Raw genomic sequence first — 26,486 nt, 5'->3', positions numbered from 1 at the left:
TTCAGATGACAACCTTGTGAATTAAATCATGATTACTCTTACTTTACAGAGGAGGAGGATAAATTCAAGAGAGGTTCAGTGGCTTTCTCAAGGTCATTGAGCTGTAAAGCCTCAGAGACAAGCTTCAAACCAGAACCTTGCTAGCATCTTCTAGGTGTGGGCAATGGGACAGTGAAGATGAGGGTCCAGAAAGATCTAGAGGTACACAATAGGCTCATCATTATGTGCTTGGTTTGAAGGCCAGCCTGCTGTGTCTACTGAGACAAAGCAGAGGTTATTTTTTGAGAAAATTAGGGACTCCCTCCTTTCTTCCCATTAAGATAGTTCAATCTCTAAGAAGTTACCAGAGCTCTGAAGAAGTCAAATTCACAGTGATACTCAGAAGCATGGAAAAGCTATTCTACTAATCATTTAAACATCCTCTACCTAAGGTCTTGGAAATCAAATATTTGGTCATTATGCCCAGGGTTCATAGTCCTCTATGAGACTCCTGGAGTCCCATCTTCATGTCCAGCATCATGACTCAGCACACTCAAGTCAAAGTCATCATGGATAACTTCTTGTTTCCCATCACTGAGCACAAGGTGGTTATTCTCCTCTCACCTCCTGCATGCTGTCAGTATGCCCGCAAAACGCTGCCTCAGCACAGTCAACTCACTTTTACCCTTGGCTCTCTTTGTGCCACCCCTTTCTTCCCCTTGGTTTTGCTGAAGTGCCTCCGAACATGACTGCCCAGCAGCAGTCTTACATAAGGATGTTTTCCTCTGTGTTCCCTACCACTACCTCAGAAAAGTTATTCTGTCGCCTTCTCCAAGAAAACAAGAGGATGTGTTGAGGTTTCTGCCATTTGTCTAGACAACCTTCTTCCTAAAATGGTCACAGACTCCTAGCCATGCCCTTCTCTCTCCAAGTCTCTGTCACCAGCTCCTAGCCTCCAGGGTTGCAGTCCCTTCCACAAAGACCTCTCCTGCTTTCCTCTTGTAATCAGGAGGATCTTATCTCTTCCCCAAGAGCCCTGCATCTGCCTGAGCTTCTCATCCTATATAGGAATGAAAGTCAAGTCATCAGTTCTCGTGATTTCCTAAATAACAATGTCACCAGTCTGGCTTTCTGCATCCTGCCTACCACCTCCATTAGCCTGTCTTCTGCAAAGAACTTCCCTGTTGGTGTTCTCAGCCCTCACTACAACCGCAGAGTTCTCCACCTTAAACCTAAGGTTATGGTTCTGGATTGAGCATTCTATGTTTCTCATAACTTTTTGGATACAGATTTGAGCCCTCAACCCAGCCTACAAAGGCCCGCTGGGCCAGATCCCAGGTACATGTCAGACTCATCATTTCCTGCTTCTTTTTCTCTTCAAACCTCCACTACAATGGTCTTCTACCATTTCTTTTGCCCTGCCCTGACCCTTGGACACTAACCACACGGGTCCTTCTTCCATGCTATTCCTTCTGCTTCATTCTTATCCCTCTTCAACCTGTATCTGATCCGGGTTACAGTGTTTGGAGGAAATGGATTGCGTCTCCTCGTATTGCCTAACTCGGGTTTAATACAAACACTTCTAAGTGATGGTTTCATTTGTGTACCCTTTACTATTGATGTATTCATTCTTGCAAATGAGACCTCCTGTGTGCTTTACACTGAGATATAACTTTAAACCAAAAGGGAGAAAGGTTCTGCTCTATAGATCCTATAGTTCAATGGAAGGAAACACCAAATATCACACTATTTCAGAAAAGGGTGCCATCATAGCTTGGTGATTAGCACTAAGGAGAAAATAGGAGGAAATGTGGAAGAGGTCGAGGTGTGTATTACAAAGAGCTGGGTTTGGGGGTGGGTGGCAGTCTGAAAAGAGATGGTCAGAAATGATGGCCTCGTTTGCAAGAGAGCAAGATCATGGAGGATGTAAGGCTTCTGGAGATCTCCAGACAGAAGACTAGCTAGAGTAAAGGCCCGAAGGCAGTCCAGTGCCTGCAGAGTTCACTTCAGAGCATAGCCAGCAGCCACAGGCACCGGTAGGCAGAATGAAAGGACAAAGATAGCGTCAGAGATGACGCCAGAGAGTGGAGGAAGACGTAAGAGGGAGGTCTCATTGAGAACCTGAGGGCAGGACCGGCCTACTGGCTGTAAGACCTGGACAGTCACTCAAGATGTCACACTCAGAAGAGCTCCTGATCTAGTTAGTGCTTTTCTCTCATCATCTTGAAGCTTTTAAAATAAATCCCTATAAGCATGTGAGTACCTGAGAGCCATTGGTCCCTTCATCAAACCTAGTCTACTGAAGATCTCAGCTCTCCCTGTGAGTAGTTATTTCGTTGAAGGGTTGAAGCTGTGTGTGTGTGTGTGTGTGTGTGTGTGTGTGTGTGTGTGTGTGTGTGTGTGCGCGCATTGCATATCTGGGGTGTTGAACATCACACTGTATTTTAGCAAGGTGGTAGTGGCTGTTATGTTAAGAAATGTTGGCCAATGGTGAGTGTGGAAGCTGAGAAATTATGAGGAGGCTCTTGCTACAATCTGAACAAGAGAAAGCTACAGACAGGTGAAAGGAGAACCTGTATCCAGGTTCTAGTGGTCACATGGATTATGGTGCCTGACATGTGGGCTACCGCATGAGAAAAGGGGGTTGAATCAAGGGTAGAGTGGATGATTTTGATTGCTTATCTGCAGGATGAAATCAGTACTAAGCCTCAGGAGACTGAAGGGGAAGATGCAGGCGATTAGAAGTTAGCTTTTGGACATCTTACCTTTAAGATACTTGCAAGTTGTCCATGTGGGGGATTTGAGGTGAGTTACATCTTGGACTCTAGATGAGAGGGTTTGCACTCAATTTCGCTACTCTTTAGGTCTTTGGAGTTGAAGTGATATAATGACTACCAGTTACTGGCAGACAGCCACTGTTTTTTTTCCTTTGTGTGTGTGTAGGGGTGTATGTGAATGAGTGAAGTGATCGAGAATGTTAGGACTGCACATTCAAGGGTTACATGTAAAGAATGAATAAGCAGCAGGCCAAAGTTCATCTGTAAAATGAGATTTTTCCCTTTTAAGAGAATCTGTGTCTTAAAGTCAGATGAAGGGAAATGAGAACTGTCACGGCCTCCCTAGTTCACCTCCCCCAGAAGCAAGTACAGATGATGGTGGTGGGAGCCTTCAAGGGGTACTTAGAGACTGCAGTGTGTAAGCACCATCTTCTGTGTTCTCCACAAGTCCTCCAGGTAGGTTCATCCTCCAGTTCTCCGGTAAGCAGGAGGCCCGGAGAAGTCAAACCTGTTTGCTGGCCACAAAGGCAACCAAGTAGTTAAGCATAGAATTCCAAGGACCGCATCCCCCAACACATGCAAAGGCAACTTGTTGTTCTCTGGGTTGTGTCCCAAATACCTCAGTAATATGATTAGAACATTCTTGGAAAAACCATCTTGGATTTTCATGGCCCCTAAAACAATGCTTTCTCTATATTGTGCTTATTTTAAATTTCCCCACCAAGCTGTTTGACCTCTTAGGTAACTGAGCTGTCAGTTCCATGGTCTTTTCCACTGTATTTTCAAAGAAGTATTAAGTAATATCTTTCTTTTCAATGTTCCTTTACAAAGTAAGTGGACAGGATGAAGCCTCTTGTGCCCTTTGAAGTTGTTTATTCTGCTTACTTGTATATTCACTTGTGTGTTGCGCTTGTATGTGCAAGCACATGCCAGGGCTCACTTCGGGAGGGAGGAGGGCAGCACACAGGAGCTGGGGCTCTGCTTTCACTGTGTGAGTCCCAGGGTTCAAACTGAGGTCATCAGGCTTGGCAGGGAGCGCCTTTGCTACGCTATGTGTCTTGTCAGCCCCGGGTCTCAGCTTTTTAAAGGAATCAAAGCTTTCTGCAGAAGAGCTCTCAAATTCTTAGGAGATTTGTTTCCAGGGTCACCACGGATGCCAAAACGCATGGATGTTCAAGTCCCTGGTATAACACGGCATAATATTTCCATACATCCAGTGTGCTTCCCCCTGCACACTTCACATGTTTACTCGATCACTTGTAAATGAGAAATCTAATACATGTAAATGGTTGTCACGCTGCATGCTAGTTAGGTACTAGAGGCAAGAAAACAGTCTGCAGATTCTGTACAAATAGAACGTTTTAAAAATATTTTCAGGCCATGGGTGGTTCAATGTGTTGATACAAAGCCCATAAGTATGGAGAGCTGACTGTGCATCATGAGCCAGGACTTATTAAAAATATCCCCAGCAACTATGTTAATATTTTTCCATTTTTTTTCTGATAATGTGTACCACAGAGATATTAAATAATTTTCTTTAAATCATAGACCAATGCACCAATCCCAGATTGATTCCACGTCTTATGAAAGTCATGATATCCCTGCTGAACCCCAAAGAAAGGTTTGATCAAGCTTTGAGCCCATTCATTACCTTCCATAAGAACTGCAGGATTGGGGTCACAGTTCAGGAAATGTATGACATGTTTTTTTGTTTTAATATATCATGGATTTTTTTTTTTCAGGGTCTCACAGTGTAGTCCTGGGCTGGAATTTTCTCAGTAGACCTGGCTGGCCTGACAGATCCTGCCTCCCAAATTCTGGGATTAGAAGGGTAAGCCTCTAAACCCAGCCAGACAAAGATTCTTTTATAACCAAATGGAATGGCATTTAAGAACTTCTCATCCGTCTGGAAACAGCGTGTGGTAGAACCTTCTAGATTCTTTCTGAAAACCGTTCTATGTGGGGAGCATTGTGAATTACCTTACATTCCGACTACATCCTCTGTTAATCTCCCCACTATTCTTACAGATGAATGGAGGTAGAAGGAAAACACACAAGACACAGGCGAGTTCCTTGGCAGTTCATCTCCAGAACAAATGAAGTGTAAGGGCTCTGCAAAGCCAGAGGAGGGGTGAATTGTTCCAAAGACGATGCATCTGGGGCTGGAGAGATGGTTCTGTGGTTAAAGTGCTTGCTGCTTTAGCAGATAACCTAGGTTCAATCCCCAGCACCCACGTGGCAGCTCACAACTCCAGTTCCAAGACAACCAACACCTCTTCTGGCCGCCATGGGTGCCAAGCACACCTGTAAGGCACATTTGCAAAACACAATCATGCACATAAAAAAAAATAAAAATAAATAAACCTCTAAAGGATGGTAATTGCAAGCATTTAAGATGTTTATGATTTTTATAGTTCTGATCTTTCTTGAGCATTTAGCCTTGTGTGGAATCAGTGGGAGGGAGGCAGGCAAGCAGAGAGCAAACGGAAATGATGAACCAACGAGAAGCAGAACCTGCAACGTGGGGAAACGACACCCAGCAAATAAAGGACTGAATTGTTACAATGTCCTGACTAGCCTCAGAAATGTAAGCCACTCTCTTTATATGTGCTCTAGTAGTTCATATTACTGTGATGGTGTCGGGGATTGTGTGTGTGTGTGTGTGTGTGTGTGTGTGTGTGTGTGTGTGTGTGTGTGTGTGTTTATTTTGAAAAGCTAGAATTTGCTCTGAATACCAAGGCAATTTCAGCTCCTGGAAGAGAAGGCAGCTGAATAGATAGCAAGCAAAATACAGTCTCTATTATTCTTAGCTTTAAAAAAAATTTTAAATACCCTCTGGGGAATTTGCATACTAGTCAGACTTCAGTGCTGAAGTGGGTGGTTCCGGCTGAGAGCAAGCTCTATTCTGGGATGTCTGTGCTGAGGCTGAGTGGGACAGATTGCTTGGTGCTGCTATGGAACCTTAGAGTCATTTCTTTTAATGGGGTTCACCTGTCAAGTCAAGTTCCCCCAACCTGTGCAAAAGGCTCTTCTAATGAGACATGCTATCCCCTTTTCTTAGCAAAACTCAAAAAGCTGGACTGTTTCTGTCAGTGAAATAGTGAAACACAGTCTTTCTCTCTCATTAATAAGATTGCTTTCTCTTCAGAGTGAAGGCTTGGGAATTTCTTTTTTTCTCTTCTTTATTTTTTTTTTCACATCCACTCCCACGTCACTCCTTTTGTTAACAAAAGTGTGTCACAAGTCAACATATTTTCCTCAAGGCAAAACAGGTGCCTTTTTTTTTTCCTTCCTTCTTTGAGTAACAGTGTTATGATGTAGCTGGATTCCAGGTTATGTAACTCTTAACTAGTGTGTCAAGGCTTCATCATTCCATTACCAGCCAGGAGTCTTTGGTGCCTATTGAAACATTTTCTATTTGAATAAACTCACAGCTTAAAAGGTAAAAAGACTGGGAGGGTGCCAATACACAATCTTTCTTTCTAGTGTTTGGAATTCAGGATCTTAGGCTTTTTGTTTATCAAAATATCTACATCATTTTAGAAGTTGAATAAATAAAATAAATTGGTTTAAAGCTTTAATTTTTCTATGTACAGGGAAACTTGAAACTAAAAATTTCTCATTTTGATTATTATCTGAGACACTGGTTAGCAATTAGTGGGGTATACATTTTGTTTTGTTTTAATGAGACGGTCACATTTTCTTGGGAAGGTCTTAGTATCTTAATTCTTGGAAACTGTGAAGACAAAACTGAATGAAAGAAAGCAAGTTTGAGTGTCCCCTTAAGTGACTCCAAAACTGGACAGGTTAGACTGCCCTTAGTCCCTTGGCATTTTAACACACTAATCCGAGGAAAGTAAAAGAAAAAGATATGTTAGCTAATGCCAGTTGATTTATATGTAACATTAAAAGTGAATTTCCTGAATCCAGAGGAGAACCCAGAGGGAATATAAAATCACTAACAAAACAAACTAAGAAAGGAGTTAGGGGAGGGGAGGGGAGGGGAAACTGTGGTTGGTTTGTAAAATAAATTAAAATAATAATACTAATAATAAACTAAGAAACAAATGTGATGCTTATATTTCAGAAAAATATGAAAGTTGGGGGTAGGTGAGATACAAAGATGTATTCTCTTTTCTTTTGTTTTCATGAATACAATTACACTAGGATTTTTTCCCCCAAGATTGTGCTCTTTTCCAATCATAGTCTCTCTAGGAATCTCTCTCCTGGAGTACAGATGTGAATGGAAACATAAGGCTCCCAGTGGAAACTGCTCTTAATAACATGGAGACTAAGAATGAGCAATGTACTAACCCAGCCAGGCTCCAGACTCTGAGATTTCATATACCACTGAAAATTCTGTCATTAAGAAGTCAGAAAGCGTATAATCTCATGATGAAAAATGGCTTATTTCAAAACTAATGGCATACCAAATTGTCATGAAAACCTTCTGGATTACCCTTTCTAATTCTCTCTTAGCAGACAGGGTTTGGAAAGAATGACAGCCCGGTTAAAGAGCCATCCCATTGCTAAATACTTTAAATATCGACTGCTTGGCAGAGAAAAAAAATACTGCCAATTCAAATGATGCAAAAACCATAGCTGTGTTTGCAAAGCGCCTGCCAGTTGGACCTGGTGGCACATGTCTTTAGTCCCATCATTTAGGAGGCAGGGGCAGGCATGTCTTAATAAATGAAATAGCTATATATCATATATCAAACTCTGACACACAGAAAGGGACCATATGAAACTGATGTTGCATTCAAGGCCAGTTTTGGTGATGAACTTAAGTTGCTGTGTTGTCTGTCTCTGTAAGGAACCCGTGTTCCAGTTTGCTATGGCATTTCACTCAACAGAGATTGAAGTTCCAGGGTGCCCGATGAAAGCAGACTCTGGGTACCTGGGTATCCAGAACCAAAGAGCTTGCCTAACTTTGGCAGCCAGAGAATGTCTAGATCATGTCAGGTAGATGATAACTGGGTCCTTACTGTCTACCCAGCCTGGGTCTTGTCTCTACTAAACAAAAGAGGCTCCGAGAAACTGAAGGATGCCCCTGGCTTTTTTTTTCCCAGTTCTTCCTTCTTTAGTGACTGGAAGTTGCCTAACGGTGACCTCCTCCAGGCTTGAGGTCACATTGGACCATCCCAGGATGGATGGCACGGCCCAGCTCTTGGGCGCCCTACATCTATCCCCGACATCAGCTATAGGATACGACCACCAGAGAGGAAGAACAAACCCAGCAACCTTGGAAACATTCATTTTGATTCCTGTTCCTCCCTACCCCCTCACCCTACTGCAAGATACACACAAGCACCCAATGAATGTGATACCTAGAGCCATTCATTCTTTAGAAAAGATTTTGACGCCCACGTTAATGAAGCAAACATTTGAAGTTCACAGACAGTTGGGACTTAACACAACCTATGCACTGATGTGCCTTCACTTCCTAGGATTAAAGAGGAAACGACTTAGGTTAGTTCCAATTTAATATGAGTACCCAACACTGTGCCCTTCCTGGAAGAGCCAGTCATTCCCATGCTCTAGACTTTCTGCTGATAAAACAACTGCAGTGGGTAGCCATTCCAGCTTTGATCTGGAAGTTCCAACCCCCATTGAGGCTTCGGCAACTGTCACGCCTACAAGGCGGAGCCAAGAGAGGACCCTGAAGACCCTGAAGACCCGAGATCCAGATGTGCCAGCTCTCTTGATTCCTGGACCCAGGACGCTGAAGGTAGACGGAGCAGAGTTCTCCAGAGAACACAGCCAGACAGGGCTACACCTTCCTCAGACCCTGTAACCTATCCCTTCACCTGTAAGTTACCTCACAAAATAAACCTCCTTTTTAACTATGTGGAATGGCCTTAATAATTTCACCAATAAACAATTTCAAGCATTTTTGAAAAATGATAAAATTAAATGTCATACACAAAATAACAGAAAATTAGTGAATAGATGCAGCTCAGATTTGAATTATCATGTACCACATCCTTCAACCCTACACATAAAGTGAAGTGTGTCTCCTTATTTCACTTACCCCGTCCAGAAACTAAGAATGATAAATAGTACCCTGAGAGCCCAAGCTGATTGTTCTCATCCAAAAGCCTGTGAACATTTTAATTAAAATGGTAGGAGGAGAAAGTAAATCTATCAAATATTACTTCCACCAAGCATGTTTTATTGCCATAAATGAATGCCATTTAATATTCATAACTACTTTGCAGTCATTGATAAATTTAATTGATTTTTCAAAAATAAGTGTTCTTTTTAATCTTAAAGATAGTTTGCAGTTTTACAAACGTCTCCTACAGCTTGTTGAATCGGTCACCTCCCTGACACCAGAACCCTGCGCCCCACCTGATTTTATATATTTTAGGACAACTGGTAATGCCCTGGACACTCCCCTGCTGTTTTTCTTACCTAAAACAGTTGACTGGTGGTTAATGTTTTTACATAGCTCATGTGTACTGTGCTTTCATGCATTAAGAGTTCAAATGTATTTCATTATTTAAAAAAAAAAAAAAAAAAAAAAAAAACGAGAACCCCGGGAGCTAGACGTGACCATGGGCATGGCCCGAACTCGAAAAGTACATTGACTAGTCCAGCTTCACCATTTCTGTTTCTCCAGATGTGGCACCAATTCCAGATGCTCACTCAGACACTATCTGGAGAGGAACCCTTTCCTCTCTATGTAGCCCGCCCACAGGAATGGAGCCAGGCTGGTTCACATCCACAGCATCACGCACATCTCATGGCCTCCACGAATTCTACAGGAAACTCTTCAAGTGACACTGTTATTTATGTTCCTGGGCATTTCACTGATTCAAGGCTGAGAAATCTTTGTAGTGGCTAGGTTTCTCTTTTAAATGCCGTCTCCAGTATCGGATTGGAAAATACCCCAGTTACTCTCAGACATGCAAGAGACAATCACTTTTTGTTTCTTACACTCAAGAACTGATGTGCCTGCCGAGTCTGCACAGAAGCCACGCTCCCCAGCCTCTTTCCCACATGCAGCACAGGGGGACCCTGGGCACACTGGTGGCCACTATTCCATCAGTGAACTCACCAGGGGTGACAAGTTAACACATCTGCCCATGTGGTATGTGTGGCTCTCCGGCATGTGCTCAGACTTCTACGTATTTCAGTTATCACAGGGTTCTTGTCATAGAGGTGACAAGGTCTATGGTCCCTGGAAACCAAAGCAAGGGAGGTCTGTAGAAGGTGGAAGCCACAAGTAGCAGAAGAGAATGCAGCCCGCTCTTGCCTTTTACCCTATTACCTTCATGGCATTCCTGATCCCTCGCCTTGCTCTGCTATCAAGTCATCTGAAGGAGGGGGCAGGCAAGGAGGCTGGTCCGTGGCTTCTCAATGTACACACGTAGGATCTTTGTCTAAGATCATGTTGCTCTTGCCAGCCTTCAGGATACAGCTCTTGACGGTCAGTCAATGTTACATTCAAAATATTCACTATTATCAATTATTAATAAAGTATTAATAATGACATCCACATTATTTTTGGGTGTCAACCAATAATAGAACGTTTTCCTGTTCACCTTACGGGGTGAATGAACTAACATTGACTCCACTGTTTTGTTTTTAAAGATAATGGTCAAGCATCCTGCTTCACACCTTTGTTTGATCACACCCGGGAAAGAAGAACACCCATGACAGACAAGGAAGGGAAACGAAAGCCAACAGTCAGTCTGTGCTACTTTTTAATTGTTTAACTTTATTACTGTTGCACCATTTATACAATTACATATAATTTCAATGCATCCATTGTACATTTTTTTATGTGTTTTTTATTTTTTTTTTATTTTCCATTTTCCAATGGGTGGTGTGTTGGTGTCTGTGACACACAGATGGAAGAGAACTGGAATTGCAATGAAGGCAGACTTTTTTTTTTTTTCATTTCCACTGACCAATAAACAGAACTACAGGTGCACCCAACCACGGACATGCATTAACTCGTCATGAGAAATCTAGGTAGGCTAAGTAGGATGAGAGAATGTTTGTTACTCCCAAAAATATCTGGAGAGGAAGAATGGAGGGTTGGCATCGAGATACATGTGGACAGGCTAAGTGGGTTCCGTCTGGAAGTTGGCATTCATCCACAACATTAAAAAAAAATACCAAAATAAGAAAGGCTGTAAATTAAAAAGGAAACACAGAAAATACTGCTTTCATAAAGATCTGATTGCCTTGGCACTGGCCCTGTGGGCAGAATCAAACGCCTCCCTCCCCAACGGCATCTCAGGAAAGATGCCGAGGGGGTTTTAGGGGTGGAGCGCCAGGGGACAGCGGTTTCAGGTCCAAATGATGTACTTTCAGACAATGATCTCTAAAATCCAGGACTGACTGGTCAAGTTGACTGAAGGTATATTAGATATTTCCCCACAAAAATACTATTTGGATTCTCCCCACCCCCTCCCTCCCCTGATGGGACACATCCTCTTTTTCTTTTTCTTTTTTCTTTTTATTTTCTTTTTCTTTTTAATCCCTTGGGCAATACATATCCTTACTTCCAATTTGAAACAAGTTAGTATAGGAGAGAAAGAGAGAGAGAGAGACAGAGAGAGGACAGAGTGAGAGACAGAGAGAGCGTGAGACAGGTCGTTTTGCAAGTGGCGGTCGCTTCTGCTGCCTAGGCTGTCCCGGTTGGTTACTCTTTGACGGCCACGCTTTGCTCGGAGCTGGCGGCTGGCACAGGCTCGGCCTGCGGCTCGGTGGCGGTGGCGGGGGGCGCGGCGGGCGCGGGGGCCTTGGCCGCAGAACTGGGCGCCTCGGACGCCGCCGCGGGCGTCTCCTTGGACGAGGGCGCGGGCTCGGCGGCGCTGCTAGGTTTAGAGTCTGAAGCCGGGGCCGCGTCGCTTTTCGTCTCGGGGCCGGCGGCGGCGGGAGCCTCAGTCTTTTTGGCCTCGCCCTCCTCCTTGGCCGCGCCGTCGGGCGGCGCGCCCGTGCTCTCGGCGCCCGTGGTGTCGCCGCCGGCCTTGGGGACCTCGCCGCCCGCAGCGGGCCCGGGCGCGGCCGCCTCCTGCTCGGGCGCCGGCGCGGGCTCGGGCTGCTCCTCCGCGGCGCCCTCGCTCTTCTCGGGCTCGGCCTTGGGCGCCTCCTCCTTGGCCGCCGCCTTGTCGCCCTCCTTCTCCTCCGCCTTGGCCTCGCCGTCCGCGGCCGCGTCCTTGGGCTTCTCCTCCGCGCTCTCCTTGACCTCGGCGGCGTCGGCGGCCGCCTGGGGCTCGCTCTCCTTCGGGGTCCCCTCCTCCTCGGTGCCCGCGCCTTCAGCCTTCTTGTCCTTGTCCTTGGCTTTCTCGTCGTTCACATTGTAGCCCTTCTTCTTCTTGCTCAGCTTGCCTCCCATCTTGGAGTTCTGCAGGGAAACACAAGGAGGGACATTGGGGCGTTACAGCCAGGCAGGCGACCGTGCAGGAGCGCCCCCCCCCCCCCGCGCCGAGTGAGGGGTCAAGGACTTCAGGCAATCAATTGCACAGGGGTGGGGGACCCAGCAGCCTGGATGTCACAGGCATTCTGCCTCCCTTAGAAGTAACACGTCGAAAACAAAGAACAAAGAAAGGAAAGCCTCAGCCATGCAGCCCGCAGGCCAGCCAGTGGAGGGACTCTTAAGGGGATCAAAGAATCGATTGAGTGGGCCCCAGCTGCCAAAACGGAGGACAGGTGGGGTGGCATGGTGTTGGTTTCTTATCTGTCTCCTAATATCTGTCTTAAACATCCAGGATTGAACACGGCAGCACAAAATGGCAGGGACAGCCATTTTACAACTACAGTATAGTTGGTTTAAAAAAAAAAAAAAAAAAAAAAACAATGTAACAACAACCTCATCATTTACAAATAACTTCTGAAGAATCTGCACAGCACACATCAGAAATCTGTCGACACCTATTGCTTCCGGAAGCATGTTTTTAGAGCAACCTATGCCTGTGAGAAATCACTGAGATGTTGCTTTCTTGAGAAATTTTGTTTTTCGTTCATGAAAGATGGCAAAAACTTTTCAACGCTAACATTCCACTGCCCTGTTGGTCTCCGCAAGACGAGTAGGTCAGAGGAGAGGCATGGTGCAGGGCCACAGGACACAGCAGAAACTCTTGGTGAGCTCACCTGGTGCTGCTGGGGCAGGACCCTGAGCTCTCCTCACCCAGTTCTCTTCCACCCCTTACTATCATCCATTCAAAGCAAAGAATGCGCTTTTTCTTCACTACACCTCTTGTGATCACCATTCATGATAGTGAAATAACCCACGATTTTTTTTTTTGAAAGTTGGGTGTTAGAGTACTATTCTTCAGTCAAAATGTGTCTCACCATTCTATGCTAATTTCCTGTCTGGGCTGACTTCAAGAGTTGGAGGAGACAGGGAAAAAGAAAAAAACACAAGGATGACTAAATTGTTCTTCCTATTTTCAGGAAAGGTCTTTATCATGTCATCCAAGAATTGCCGCTCTGCTTCTTAAAAGGGGAAGGAACGGCTTGGAGTCCTAACCCACTTCAAGCAATTGGTCCCATTCTACTTAACTTTCTGTTGGAGCAAATACATGGTGAAACCACAATTAAAAATATTTTACCACTAAGCAATAAATGAAAATATAAACTTGAGTAATAAGTTAAATTGTAATTTATAACACCTTCATCAAATTCTTAGATGCGTTACCAGTTGTTGATATTACACATGACTTTAGCTCCTATCCTATACTCCAAGTTACATTTTGGTGCATTTGGTTGAATTAGGAAACAGGAAACCTGACAGTCTACCTTTAGATTCTTCTCCCAAGTGTATAACAGAAAGTCATACACCGACCTAGGAATTACAGCCTGTGAAGCAGAGTAAATGTAGTCTCACTGTGAACAAAGAATGGAGCTCTGGGTTCTGACACCCACAGTATGAAATTCTATATAGCAATCCCCAGAGGTTTAAAGTCCTGTTGGTTTACAAACCTAAAATCTAGGATACTAAAATTGGTTTTCTGAAACACAATGAAAGCCACATTCTATTCTTTGTCTTAAGCCCAGCTGTGACTCTTTTCTTGGTAGAAATTGAACAAACACACAATCAAGCTGTAAGAGAATGTGTCTCAATAATGTCGATTTTTTAAACGCAAACACCCTGGGCTTGCAGCTGATTCACCTGTGTGAAATACAGCAGAGCCCAGGGGGAGGCTTCGGAAATGCAGGAGAGTCCCGGGAAAGCAGTTGTCTGGTTATTTCCCACAAGAATATGAGCGAACACCTCCCCAGCATGCAGAGGGGTAAATTACAGTTACAAATTAAAATCTAAGGTGTCAGGAACAGTCCTAACCCTAAACAATTTATCTACATCTTTAACCACCTCAAGAGCATCAAGAGATGCAATGGTGTGCCATTAGCGTCTGCCTTTTACTGAAAAGGGAATTCTAACTAGCTGAGTTCATGAGGCTGTGCGATAAAACAAAGGTCAAAGCCAAAAAGAATGTGTTGGAGCGAGAAGCACCACCTGGCAGGTGATGGGGGAACTCTGCCCACTAAGAAGCGGAGCCCTACACCCAGGAATGTTACCTTTCGGGATTCTGAGGCAAGACCTCCCAGAATGGCCCAGAGCTCAACAGGTTGAGAGGACACAGGATACAGAAGAAACTTCCCAGGCACTGTCTAGCCTAAACCTCTCCTCCCCCTACTTGCCAGCAAAGCTCTTCTATTAGGTCCCTAAGACATAAGAGCAAGCAAGGAGCATGGGCCTGGAGTCGAATGAGTCCTCTCCTTCTTAAGACTTCTTTTTTTGAGAGAAATAATTTAGACTAGAAAGTCAGAACACTTGAGTTTTAGAAAAGTAAAAATAGCCACAAGGCTGGAGAGATGACTTGACAGCTTAAAGGTGCTTGCTGCTTGTAGGGATTGGAGTTTGGACCCACAACCCACTAAATACCTGTAATTCTAGCACTAGGAAGGTAGAGACCAGGGATGCCTTGAGCAAAATAACTAGCCTGGCCTTAACAACTAGCTATGGGTGCCATTGAGAGAACCTGTCTTGATGAGTAGAGAGTAAGACTATCCGGAGAGACTCTGGACATCCATCTTGGGCCTTGACACAGACAAGCAAACATTTGCACACACACATTTGCACATACACCACACACATGCCTACATGAGAAAGGTGGCATGGTGGGGGAGAAATAGGTATCTTGAGTCAATGAGTAATGTCTTGGAAGTTCCTTAAGCCTAATCCAAAATGGCATCGAGAGCACCAAGCTTGCCTTAGCATTTCCTCACAGTTAGGATGTCCACTAGCAACAAGTGGCAGGCACTGTGGAAAAGCATGGGCAGATGCCGAATGCACGAATGACTGGAGACGGGTGTGTTCATGTGAGGGCAAACCCGAGAGGCCCGTCTCGCCTATGACACCTCCACGCGAAGCACCTTCGACATTTTCTTGTAAAAGGGCAAGAACGCTCTCTGCCACAAGAGCCAAAATGACAGAATCACAGTTTGAAATACACATTTAAAAAAAAAAAAAAAACCATAACTAGCATCAAATAGCAGAGGGAGAAAGAGGGCCGGGTTCGCTATGATGAACAGTGATGTTTGGACATTAGGCCATGGTTGAGCCATGAGCCCCGCCTCCAAAGTACACCTGCCTTGAATTCTCTGAGCAAGCAAGGAACCCTGTTGTCTCTCCATTTCCTGTAAAATAATAAATGTCAATTTCGTGGGCATTTAAAGTGAGGTAACAGTACAGTGTCTGACTTTTCACAGGCCTGCCGAGATCTTGGTTCCCCTCCCCAATGCATCATTTTACAATTCCAGAGAATTCTGCACTTACAAACATGAGCAGAATCGCAAAAATTAGGTTCTCCATAGGCAAGTTTTAGAACCAGCCATTAGAAACGCTGTGATTAAAACACTGTTTAAGTGTGCCGGGCGGTGGTGGCGCACGCCTTTAATCCCAGCACTCGGGAGGCAGAGCCAGGCGGATCTCTGTGAGTTCGAGGCCAGCCTGGGCAACCAAGTGAGTCCCAGGAAAGGCGCAAAGCTACACAGAGAAACCCTGTCTCGAAAAACCAAAAAAAAAAAAAAACACTGTTTAAAAAGCAGACATCCGAAAGATGTTTGATGCATATGCTCCAAGCAAACTCCTGCTGTCCTTACAGACAGATGTGCAGGAGAAGTTTGCCCAGCAGAATGGCTGACATCAGCATCCGTCTACCTCTCCACTCAGAGTACTTTAGACATATATAGTCTTCATGATGTTACAAGTCATTCTAAACACAACAATAATCCATTATACTGAGAAATCTGTCTTAGACAAAGACTTGTAAAACTGTAAGTTAGAAGCTGAGCATAGTAGGTCTGTAATCCCAGCACCTGCAAGGCTGGGTTACATGGCAAGGTCTTGTTCTGAAGAAGAAGAAAAAAAAACAATTATATTTGCATTGTAAATCCATTCCTCTGAATATGAACTAGTTCTGAGTGGTCACAAACAAAGGATCATTTCACTTTCTACTGTGTTCTCAACACCTTTCCATCAGTTATTTCAAGGAAACAAGAAATTCCATGTTTCACACTGGGATGGAAAAGAATCCACATTCTTTTGTTAAAAGCCATCAATTGCTTCAAATTTATATATAAAGGATAAAGAAAAAAGTCTCTATTTTATTTTCACTTACAAGTCAAAGGTAAGATGTTTATGAGAGGAAGTAACATGGGAAATGTGTGATTTTCTACACATGAATTCTTGAATATCAAAAAATGAAGTAGTGCTTCAGTATGTTTAAAAGCACTAACATATGCTATATTCTAAATCTCCCATGACTAACTCCTAATTCTATTTTTCCTCTCTTTAGAAACTGGGCCTCTATCTAATTCATCACATTTGGATACAAACCAGTACTCCAGAAGAAATGTTTGAAAGATCTGCTTTCTGTTGCAAAAAGAGAAAGTGACACTCCATCAGCTAGCAGCATTAGCAAGTGACCTGGAGTGAGGAGCAAGAAAAAAGAGAGAGGCAGGGAGTCCGTGGTGGTTGCAGATCACAACTGTGATGTTTTGAATGAGAATGGCCACCATGGGCTCCCATGTTTGAATGCTTAGTCCCCAGTTGGGGGAACTGTTTGGGAAGGATTGGGAGGCGTGGGCTTGTTGGAGGAGGTGTGTCATTGGGGGCCAACTCTGAGGTTTCAAAAGGCCAGCCATTCCCAGTTAGTTCTCTTTCTCTGCTTCCTGCTTGTGAATCAAGATGCAAACTCCCAGCTACTGCTCCAGTGCCCTGCCTGCCTGCCTGTCTGCCTGCATGTCTGTCTGCCTGCCTGCCTGCTGCCTGCTGTCTGCCTGCCTGTCTCCCTACATGCCTGCCTGCCTGCTGCCTGCCTGCCTGCCTGCCTGCCTGCTTACCTGCCTGCCTTCCTGCCTGCCTACATGCCTACCTGCCTGCCTCTCTGTCTGTCTGCCTGTCTGCCTGCATGTCTGCCTGCCTTCTTGCCTTCCTGCTTACCTGCCTGCTGCCTTTCTGCCTGTCTGCCTGCCTGCCTGCCTGTCTGTCTGCCTGTCTGCCTGCCTGCTTACCTGCCTGCTGCCTTTCTGCCTGTCTGCCTGCCTGCCTTCCTGTCTGCCTGCCTTCCTGCCTTCCTGCCTGCCTGCTGCCTGTCTGCCTTCCTGCCTGCTGCCTGCCTGCCTGCTGCCATGACAAACCCTAACACTCTGGAACCACAAGCCCCAAATTAAATTTCATAAGCTAAATTGGCCATAGTGTGTTATCACAGCAAGAGAAAAGTAACTAGTCAACAGCCAACAATTATTGCTCAGGCATGGTCACTTCTGTTTCCTTGAAATAGTCACTCACAGGCCTGGAACTTGCCAATTTGCCTAGACTGGCAAATGGAGGCCCAGGATTCTCCTAGCTCCCCGGTGCAGGAATTACAAACACATGCCACCATGCCTGGCTTTTTAAAGAGATGGAGCTCAGGTCCTAGTAGCTGACTCAATGACCTCCCCAGCTCCTTTCATGACACATCTACAGCCATGTTTCTTTAACTTTACACCCAAGGAACCACATAAAGGAACAGCTTTCTAGCCAGAAAGATCAGGTATGGTGATTTATTTTGCCCTAAAAAGTAATGGAAAAAAGTAATAAATATCCTTTAAAAACTATGCTTCAGTTCTTCCTCTAAACCAAGTATTAGGATTTCAGGCATTGACAGGGATATCTTGGAGGGGAAAAATTATTTACTACTAATTTCAATTTCATAGGGAAGAGAAATGTGATTTTTTTTATTGGCACTACAGCAAACCTTAATGATAAATTGGTTCTTGATCCTGAGAGTTTACATTTGGAAATTTTACAGCTACACAAAATTTGAATATGTGCATAAATATTTATCTTTTATGTTTATTTGAAACTCTGGGAGACTAAAAGTGACAAGTAATTTGGAACTTACAATCAAGGCACTCTTACAGAGATGGTCTGAAATGCTTTTGTAAGTGTTTATTGCTTCCTCTCCAGGAAGCCTGTCAGAGAACAGGAATACGTACCCCTTAGCTGTTCACATTGCATAAGTTGTGCTTGTTTTGTGTACAATCCCCAGGACACAGCAGGCCCCAGTCAGCTCTGTGCAATTATCACAGAAGTCGACAAAAACACCCTCATTCTCAACAACTACAGTATGATTTGGGGGCTGGAAAAAATCAGCTCATCCTGAACATTCCTGAGCTCACATTTTTTTTTATCTTGAAAATAAGCCTGTCTATCAGTGCAGCCAATTAAATTAAAATTTATTTTTCCATCTTGAAAGATTAAGTTGGAACAGTCAATCACAAAACAACTTTTAGGCGAAAAAAATAATAAACTATAAATTTTTTTCTTTAAGGCTTGTGACATTCAGTATGAAGTTTGCTTAAAGTGACAAGACTTACTTGGTGAAAACTTGCATGAATCTGGGTAGGGCGTCTTCCCTCCGGGTCTCAAATTCCCTGACCAGTAAAGTGACGATATTGAAAGTTTATTCAATTTTGGCATGGGGTGGGAGGGAGTATGAATGTTTACAGCAGTATATTAAATGCTCTTTAGGAGAAAAGTATGACATTATAAAGTCCTACATGCCTGTGATCATAAATCTAAGGCCATTTTGTTCCTCAAAAATTGAACTGATGGCCGGGCGGTGGTGGCGCACGCCTTTAATCCCAGCACTCGGGAGGCAGAGGCAGGCGGATCTTTGTGAGTTCGAGGCCAGCCTGGGCTACCAAGTGAGTTCCAGGAAAGGCGCAAAGCTACACAGAGAAACCCTGTCTCGAAAAAACAAAAACAAAAAAAAAAAAACAAAAAAAAAAACAAAAAAAAAAAAAATTGAACTGACATCCACTGCGATGAAATGTCTCTGACACTGTGTCAATATTTATGACACTTGTTAAAAACTAGAGTAAGAAAATAGTCATTTTAGACTATCAAAAAAGCTAAAAGAATAAAGCTTAATGAGACATAATCTTTACGAAGGACAATCTTTACCAAATATTTGCCAAAGAACAGGACTTTTTAGGGATCTCGATGACATCGAGGAGATATTTTAATCGTGTGTCGGCTTGTAGGCGAGTCAGAATGGGAGTTCCCGCTGAACACATCGCAGACGGAGTCATAGCTCTCAGAAAGCTCAGGATTCGTTAGCTCCCGTGGCATGGAGCTATCAACAGTGTCGTCGTCGTCGTCGTCGTCGTCGTCATTTATAAAAGACATGTTCCCCCTTTCTCTACTTTTAGTGTGTCACCTCCCACCATCCACGGTCCTGCTCAGCACGACTCACCCTCTGCCAGGGGAAGGGATGTGCCGAAGCATGGATCCCGTCTGTGCCGTGCCAAACATGTCCTTTCAAAACCAGCTTAAGCAGAAGGATGGCTACCACAACCCCCCACCACCACCAAGTTAACACGCCGTTCAGCTTAAGGTTGTGTCAAAATGTTAAGCCGAGGTAAATAAGCAGAGGTAGAACCTAGAGAGCGAGATTAAAACAATTTCCTTTACCCACTCTACATCCCATGAGAACAATTTAAATATGTAAGTTCAGTTTTCAATGATTTAAGAGGAACTAAGAAATCTGTTTCCTGCATATAAGATACACTTGTGAAACACAAGTCAACTCTTGGGAATGTAGGAACTACCATTCTACCGCCGCTTCCTCCAGCGCATCTTCCAGAACAGTCCACAGAGAAGACATTGTCCGCAGAGCCTCCGGAAGCGTGACCCATGCACACAGAGCCCTCGTGTTCCCAAAGCGAAGCCCTGCTCTTTCGCAGGACATTCACTCTGAAAGCGGAGCCACATATAGACGCATATTGTATGAACTACGAAACTTCCTCTCACGCGCTTGCTAGAGGTGAGCAGAACCATCTCAGCATCGGAGCTTCCTCAATGCATCTGATGGCTCTTCCGTTCCTAACCACAGGCTCCTCTGTCCCAGGAGCATGAAATATAAAAAAAAGGGCAGGGGGGGGGGGGGCGGGGATGATCTCATATAACCAGGTTGATCTTCGGCGGGGGGGGGGGGGGGGGGGGAATGATAGCATACTGAATTTTATGAAGAGAACATAAAAAAAAAATCCCTTCAAAGAAATAAATGTTAAGATATTACAGCACAAATAAAGGCCCGAATTTTGCCAAGACTGTTCCCTTTCCTTCCTCCCACCGGCCCAAGGGCTTGACACACAAACAGTATTCTCTCCAGTTAATACCTCTCACCTTGGAAGAAAACATTTTCTGTTTTGATTTTAATTGAGCTCAGAAACCCGGGGAATTATTTTCTAAGGGAAAAATACTCAATTCATTTCTAAATACCCATGGCCTCTCTAATAGACTCAGGAGTAAGGAAATTATCCAAGAAATTCTTATCCATTGATTTTTTTTTCTCCAACTGAAAGGGTAAGTTATTTCTATATTTACTAAAATAGAAAAGCTATATAAAATAAAACGAGGACGCATTACCATTTTGACAGAGTCATAGAAGGGCAACATTTTAGGGCTGAGAATGCAGCTCACTCAGGTGGTAGAGATTGTTTAATCTCTACAGGAGGCCCTTAATCTTGCATGAGGCCCTGTGTGTATTGGTCCATACCTACAATTCCAGCACTCAGGGCGTAGAGGCACATTTGTGGCCTGCCTGGGATAAAGAAGACCATGTCAAAGACAAAGAAAATTAAATTTTTAAAGAACAGCATTTTGTAAGATTTTGTTTGGAATATAAGCCGAGGATCTTGAAGACCAGCTGTGGCTTTTAAAGCCATGGGACCCTGCTTTGAGAAGAGCAAGGCAAAGTCACGGTCACCTGAAGCACAGATCCTTGGTTCTCGCGTGGAAATCAACCTGTGAGAATGCCATCAAGAGAGCAGAGTGGGACAGAGCTGCTCACTTTGAGAGACACCAAGTCTCTACCTCTCCAGGTGCTGTCTTTGGAAGATCTTCTGCTCCACGCCCAATCCTCTCTCGTGCTTTTACCTCACAGGAACTGGAGTCACATATTTATCCTAAGGATGCCTCCAGAGGAACATGGAGCAAAGCATGCAGCGGCAGAGGTCTGAAGCCTTAGCTCCGTTTTTAACAAAAGTAAAAGCAATGGTATTACGAATCAGGAGATCCACCAGGGCCTTGGCCACTGACGAACTGCTTTGGTGAATGGAAACACTCTCGGACTCAGTTTCAGGGGGTAAAGAGCAGTGACTGCATCCTTTTCAGAAGACTACGTCTGGCCGTGATGAGGTTGCTCAACCCCTGCCAGTAATAACCAGCTAAAATGCATGCTCAGCCCCACTACCTGTACATTCTATCGGTTTTAGTCAAAAGAATTGCAGTAGGGAGTCACGTGAGGCCTTACCTTCCTGTAGGAGGGAATAGGGGGTCGGTTGGGGGGTGGGAGGCTGGAGGGGTGGGAGGAGGGAAGAGGAGGAATCTGTGATTGGTATGTAAAATGAATTTTAAAAATTCTTAATAAAAATTAAAAAAAAAAAAAAGAATTGGAGTAGGGCTTTGCATCGGTCAGCAGGTAAGTGCCGTGGCTGAAAAAGCAGGAGAACCTAAGTTCGTATCCCCAGAGCCCACCTATAAAGCAGAGAATGGTTATCCTTGTGACAATAACCCCAGCCCACCAGACCAGGGTGAGACACTGCAGGAGTTCTGGGAATTGCTGGCTGCAAGCCAAATTCCAATGGCCGCTGTGTCTCCAGAGAATAAGATGAAGAGGACAGAGTAGTCATATCTTCCTCTGGCCTCTTTGTATGCAAAGGGGCATGCATACTCATGTGTGCAAGCATACACACACACACACACACACACACACACACACACACACACACACCACGCTTTTTAAAATATCAGAATGTTGTGGCTTTAAAAACTAAAGAACTACAGTCATATAAAAATTGAGAAGTCATAGCCCCATGTACTAGGGTAGTATCTGATCCACATGTAGGCCACCGTGGAAGCTGTTCACATGGTTTCCTGATAAAATGTGGCTTTTGTGGAGCTCTTGTTACCATGCCATTTCTCTGTCCTTTGAATTAGACACATTCAGTGGTGTGCCTGGGTGTAGATGAGGGAGAATAGGACAGCTCCGAAAGCAATCAAGCAGTGAATAGAAGAAACAAGAGTTGTATTAATCTTCAGCAAGTCTTCAGCTCTTTGAGGTTGGTCTGAATAATAATGTGTGATCAAGAATCCACAAAGGCCCTTGTACCGACTTGGGTCACCCCAGTGGCCCTCAACTTGGCAGCATGTAAAACTAAGGCACTTGCATGTGGGTGCTTTTCCCAGTCTGTGTTCTGAAGTTTGGATGCATGGTTTGTGATGCATGTATCTCAGATGCATGACATGCAGATGAACATGATTTGCAATCACTACTTTTCCACTTTAGCAGAGCTTCCTTGTCCTATCACTATGACTCAATCTACCCAGTTCTTTGAGTGAGTGAAGGAGAGAATCCCCACTCAGAGCCCTGGCCCTCTTCAGAAAGTGCACAGTTGCATGAAGACACAAATCCAGGGCATTAACAACATTCTCTATGATATGCCCAATTCCATTTCTCACTAGCAAGTTCTATATCAACACAACTCCATCAATGAACACAGCTTTGTAAACACAACTTAATAAAACTCACTGGCATGCGTTAACCAGCACACAGAAATAGCGAGAAGACAGGAAAATGGCATCGAACTCCTCTTTGTGATCTAAAAGCTAGGATATCGACTTCTTCGCAGGCTATCTCTTCTTGTGTCTTCTTTCTTTACACTAACAACATCTAAGCATTTCTTACATAAAAATCTGCCAAACACTGCAAAATTCCTATTTTGAAAATGCAAATTTGGATTAATTGGCCATTCCATCTAGAATCAGCAGAATAGAGTTCTGAAGTATGATAGCAAGCATTATCATGCAGACAACTCCATACATGCAGTAAAACCCAACGTGAATATACAACAGCCTGTTCAGAGACTAGAGTGTTATCTCTGAGTAGATTTCAAGTTCATCATCCAGGACACAGAAAACATAATCTTCTGATTGTGTTTCTATGTTATAATCAGAAGAAAATATGTATGACATGGAAGGATGCTAGGCCCCAATCCTCCATTCTTGGCAAAGTTTGTTACATGGCTACAGTACTTGAACAAGCAATTATCACTCCCTTAACAAAGAGCTGCAAAGTAAAGCAGTTTTAGATACCAGGAAACCCAACTACTGACTTTTTTGAAAGTAATATAAAGTTACAATTGGCTCATGAATGACATCTGCTGACATATTTATCACTAGTCAAGTTGGACTTGTAATTACTCAGGATGGAAGCATCTAAGCTATTTATCAAATCTAGCTATAACTGGGTGTGGTGGTATATGCATTCCTATAATTCCAACACTGGAGCAGCTGAGGCAGGGGGATTGAAAGTTCAAGGACAATCTAGGCTACACAGCAGAAATTTCTCTCTTACAAACACCACAAACCACCACCACACCATCACACCACCACTACCACCACCACATCACCACACCATCACCTTACCACCACCACATCATCACACTATCACCTTACCACCACCACCACCACCACCACCACCACCACTACCACCACCACCACATTATCCACACCATCACACCACCACTACCTCACCACCACATCACCATACCATCACCACACTATCACACCACCACCACTACCACCACCATCACACCACTACCACATCACCACACTATCACATTACCATCACCACCACCAGCACTACCACCACCACACCTATCACACCACACCACCACCACCAGCACACTATCATACCACACTACCAACCACACCATCATTGCACTCGGTGTGTGTGTGTGTGTGTGTGTGTGTGTGTGTGTGTGTGTGTGTACTAGCTGAAGTACATTGGGAGGGAGTCTTTCCTTACCTTAAGGAAAGAATTAACGGAGAATGAAGAAGCAAAGAGTGTTTTTAGTAAGTATAAATAGAAGAAAGTGTCTAAAATAGTCTGTCAGGCCCACTGATTTCTATTTTTACAGATGATTGGTTCCTTTATTTTAAATGGTCAAAACTTTTATTCTAAAAGGGAGAGACGAGGTGGAGAGAGTGTAGCCTGTGTGTTTTGGGGTATTCTTACCAGTATGTGTTCCATCACAACGGTTTGCTGTCGAGTCTCTCCAGTGCCTGGTGAGAATCTCCATTATTAGCCTCACCGTGGGCCACTGTCTGCTTCAGTCAAAGCTTCTGTTCAGCAATTCTAACGTCACTACCGTTCAGGGATGGCAATGTTCTCCAGGGAAAGAGAACTATATCAAGAGTTGTCAACCCAGCCTAAGTTCCCAAGGAAAACCTTTGAAATATCATGAGTAAAGACTCAGAGAAAGCATTCTGAAGACAAGTTATTGTTCTCGGTGTTATGAAAATATACTGGGAGGCATTATTGGAGAGAAGGGGGGGGAGGAAAGGCAGGCCAGGCAGACAGAAAAAAATGTCCACCCATGTGCAGACGCATACACTCATGCTTCTATAACTCAATTTCTTCAAATAGATGGCCATGAATTTTTTCTACAAAAGCTCAAAAATGTATAAGAGTAGAGAAAGGCTTTTGAGCACAAAGAACAACGGATCATAAGTGAGCTCCCTGTTAGACCTCAGCCACCCCAGGCCAGTCCTACAGAAGCACACTCAGAGACAAAGCATATAAATACCACGCGAGTGAAAAACAAGAGATGACAGCTGAGGACAGAGGAGCATGGAAAGCTTCCGGATTAAGTGGGAATATCAAAATTACTTACATATACACGATTTATTCTCCCTAAGATGATTTTAAAGGTTGATCTTTGTATACGTCAATATAGTAACTGTCCTATGTCCCACCTTACCGTGAGGAAATTGAGGATTATGGGTGGTAAACAACTCGCCCTCGGCCAGTAAACAACCAACGGTTTGTGGAGCTCATCCAGCTCACTGTGCCTCCTTCACCAGAGGGAAAGCAGCCTGGAAGGACAGTGCTGCTGTTCCTTAAGCACAGGGCAGTAGCCTTGAAGGATAAACAAGCTTTCAACTGGAAAACCATGAGAAAAGGCAAAGTGTCAGTGTCCCTGGGAACAAACAGGAAGTGTACATTTAAGATTTTCTGAAACCCCTTTGACATTCATGAAGCAGGCAAGGATGCTCTTCCCAGGAGTGGAGAACTGTGGGGTAGAAAGGCACAGGTTGCCTCATGGGAAGAATGTGTAGAGTCTCATGGCAGAACACAGAAGAGCTAACTCTGGGAACAGTTAAAAAAAAATATCTTAAGTATCTAGGAGAGAGTTTTAGGAAGTATCTCTGTGAAGTCATACTACTTAAGAAAGACAAGAACAGATGATGCAATTTGACCAGGTCAGGGAGCTGTGGACTACTGCCCCCTCCATGACCTTGCTACTGGGGGAAGATGCTTGACTCCTGAGGAAGGCCCAGATAATATCTGAGCAGCATGAGAGGACTTCACCTCAGTCAACACCAAGAGTTTGAGCAAAGTGATTCCAGAGTATCAGCAAGGCTGACCTCTCTTTTGCAATAGTGATTTGGATGGAATGGAAATATATATGGGATTAGACAAAGAACAAACAAACTGAAGTGGAAACATAAAAAACTATTCATGCAAGAAGGTTCTAGAAGACTCAGAGATGTATGCCTAAACTCAGCTTAATGAAGAGAGACTATTGTGATTCCGAAGGGGAAGGGAAAGAGAAGTAAACCCAACTCTGATGGTTGTCCCCTTACTCAATCCCATTCTTTTCTAGGTGGATGGGGAAATACGAACTATTCCAGGCCAAGCACTTCACAGGATCTCTGGATCGTAATGTTGGACCACAAGCTTTCAGAGTTTTAGCTTCTCATTTGGCTAGTTAGTTATCCTCTTGGCTCTTTCATATTCAACACGGAATGTGTTAATTCCTGGGAGCAAAGGAGCAGGCATGTCACCAGCTGAAAGACGACACAACTGGCCTAGCGACCATTAGACATGGGGAGGTCTTGTGGCACAGTGTGCCATGTAGCAGTAGACAGACTCATGGCACACCCCTGGTTTCATGGGCTTCTCAGACTCGGAGGCACTAAGCAAGAATTCAAGTGCACATTTTCCACCACTACCAAAAGGGCCTCGGTTCATGTGAACCCCTTAGTCTCCATTACTACAAAACCCGGTTTGGGTCTAGATAAACTATTCATCTTTAGTCATTCATCATTTGATTGTTTAATCCTTCTATATTCTGTTATATTGTGTTGAA

At 44.1% G+C, this 26,486-nt stretch overlaps 1 protein-coding gene and 1 long non-coding RNA gene across 3 annotated transcripts in view; one reads left to right on the top strand and one right to left on the bottom strand.

The window, feature by feature from the left end:
- The first annotated feature begins 2,139 nt into the window (after window positions 1-2,139).
- Window positions 2,140-5,145, top strand: LOC143268746 (uncharacterized). The gene is made up of 4 exons (XR_013044869.1): window positions 2,140-2,299; window positions 3,046-3,212; window positions 4,499-4,587; window positions 4,785-5,145. It is a non-coding gene; the product is annotated as an uncharacterized LOC143268746 (long non-coding RNA).
- Window positions 5,146-10,462: 5,317 nt separating this feature from the next.
- Basp1 (brain abundant membrane attached signal protein 1) overlaps window positions 10,463-26,486 on the bottom strand; it is a 52,463-nt gene continuing 36,439 nt past the window's right edge. For both annotated transcript variants that reach the window (XM_076551714.1, XM_076551715.1), the window contains exon 2: window positions 10,463-12,120. In XM_076551714.1, the coding sequence (XP_076407829.1) occupies window positions 11,416-12,111 (696 nt within the window). In that variant the 5' untranslated portion in view covers window positions 12,112-12,120 and the 3' untranslated portion in view covers window positions 10,463-11,415. The remainder of the gene's footprint in view (window positions 12,121-26,486) is intronic.

This window comes from Peromyscus maniculatus, chromosome 15 (assembly GCF_049852395.1).
Source record: "Peromyscus maniculatus bairdii isolate BWxNUB_F1_BW_parent chromosome 15, HU_Pman_BW_mat_3.1, whole genome shotgun sequence".
In the NCBI taxonomy this organism is placed as follows: domain Eukaryota; kingdom Metazoa; phylum Chordata; class Mammalia; order Rodentia; family Cricetidae; genus Peromyscus; species Peromyscus maniculatus.
The sequence above is the reverse complement of the archived record's forward strand: the minus strand, read 5'-3'. Positions and strand labels throughout refer to the sequence as shown.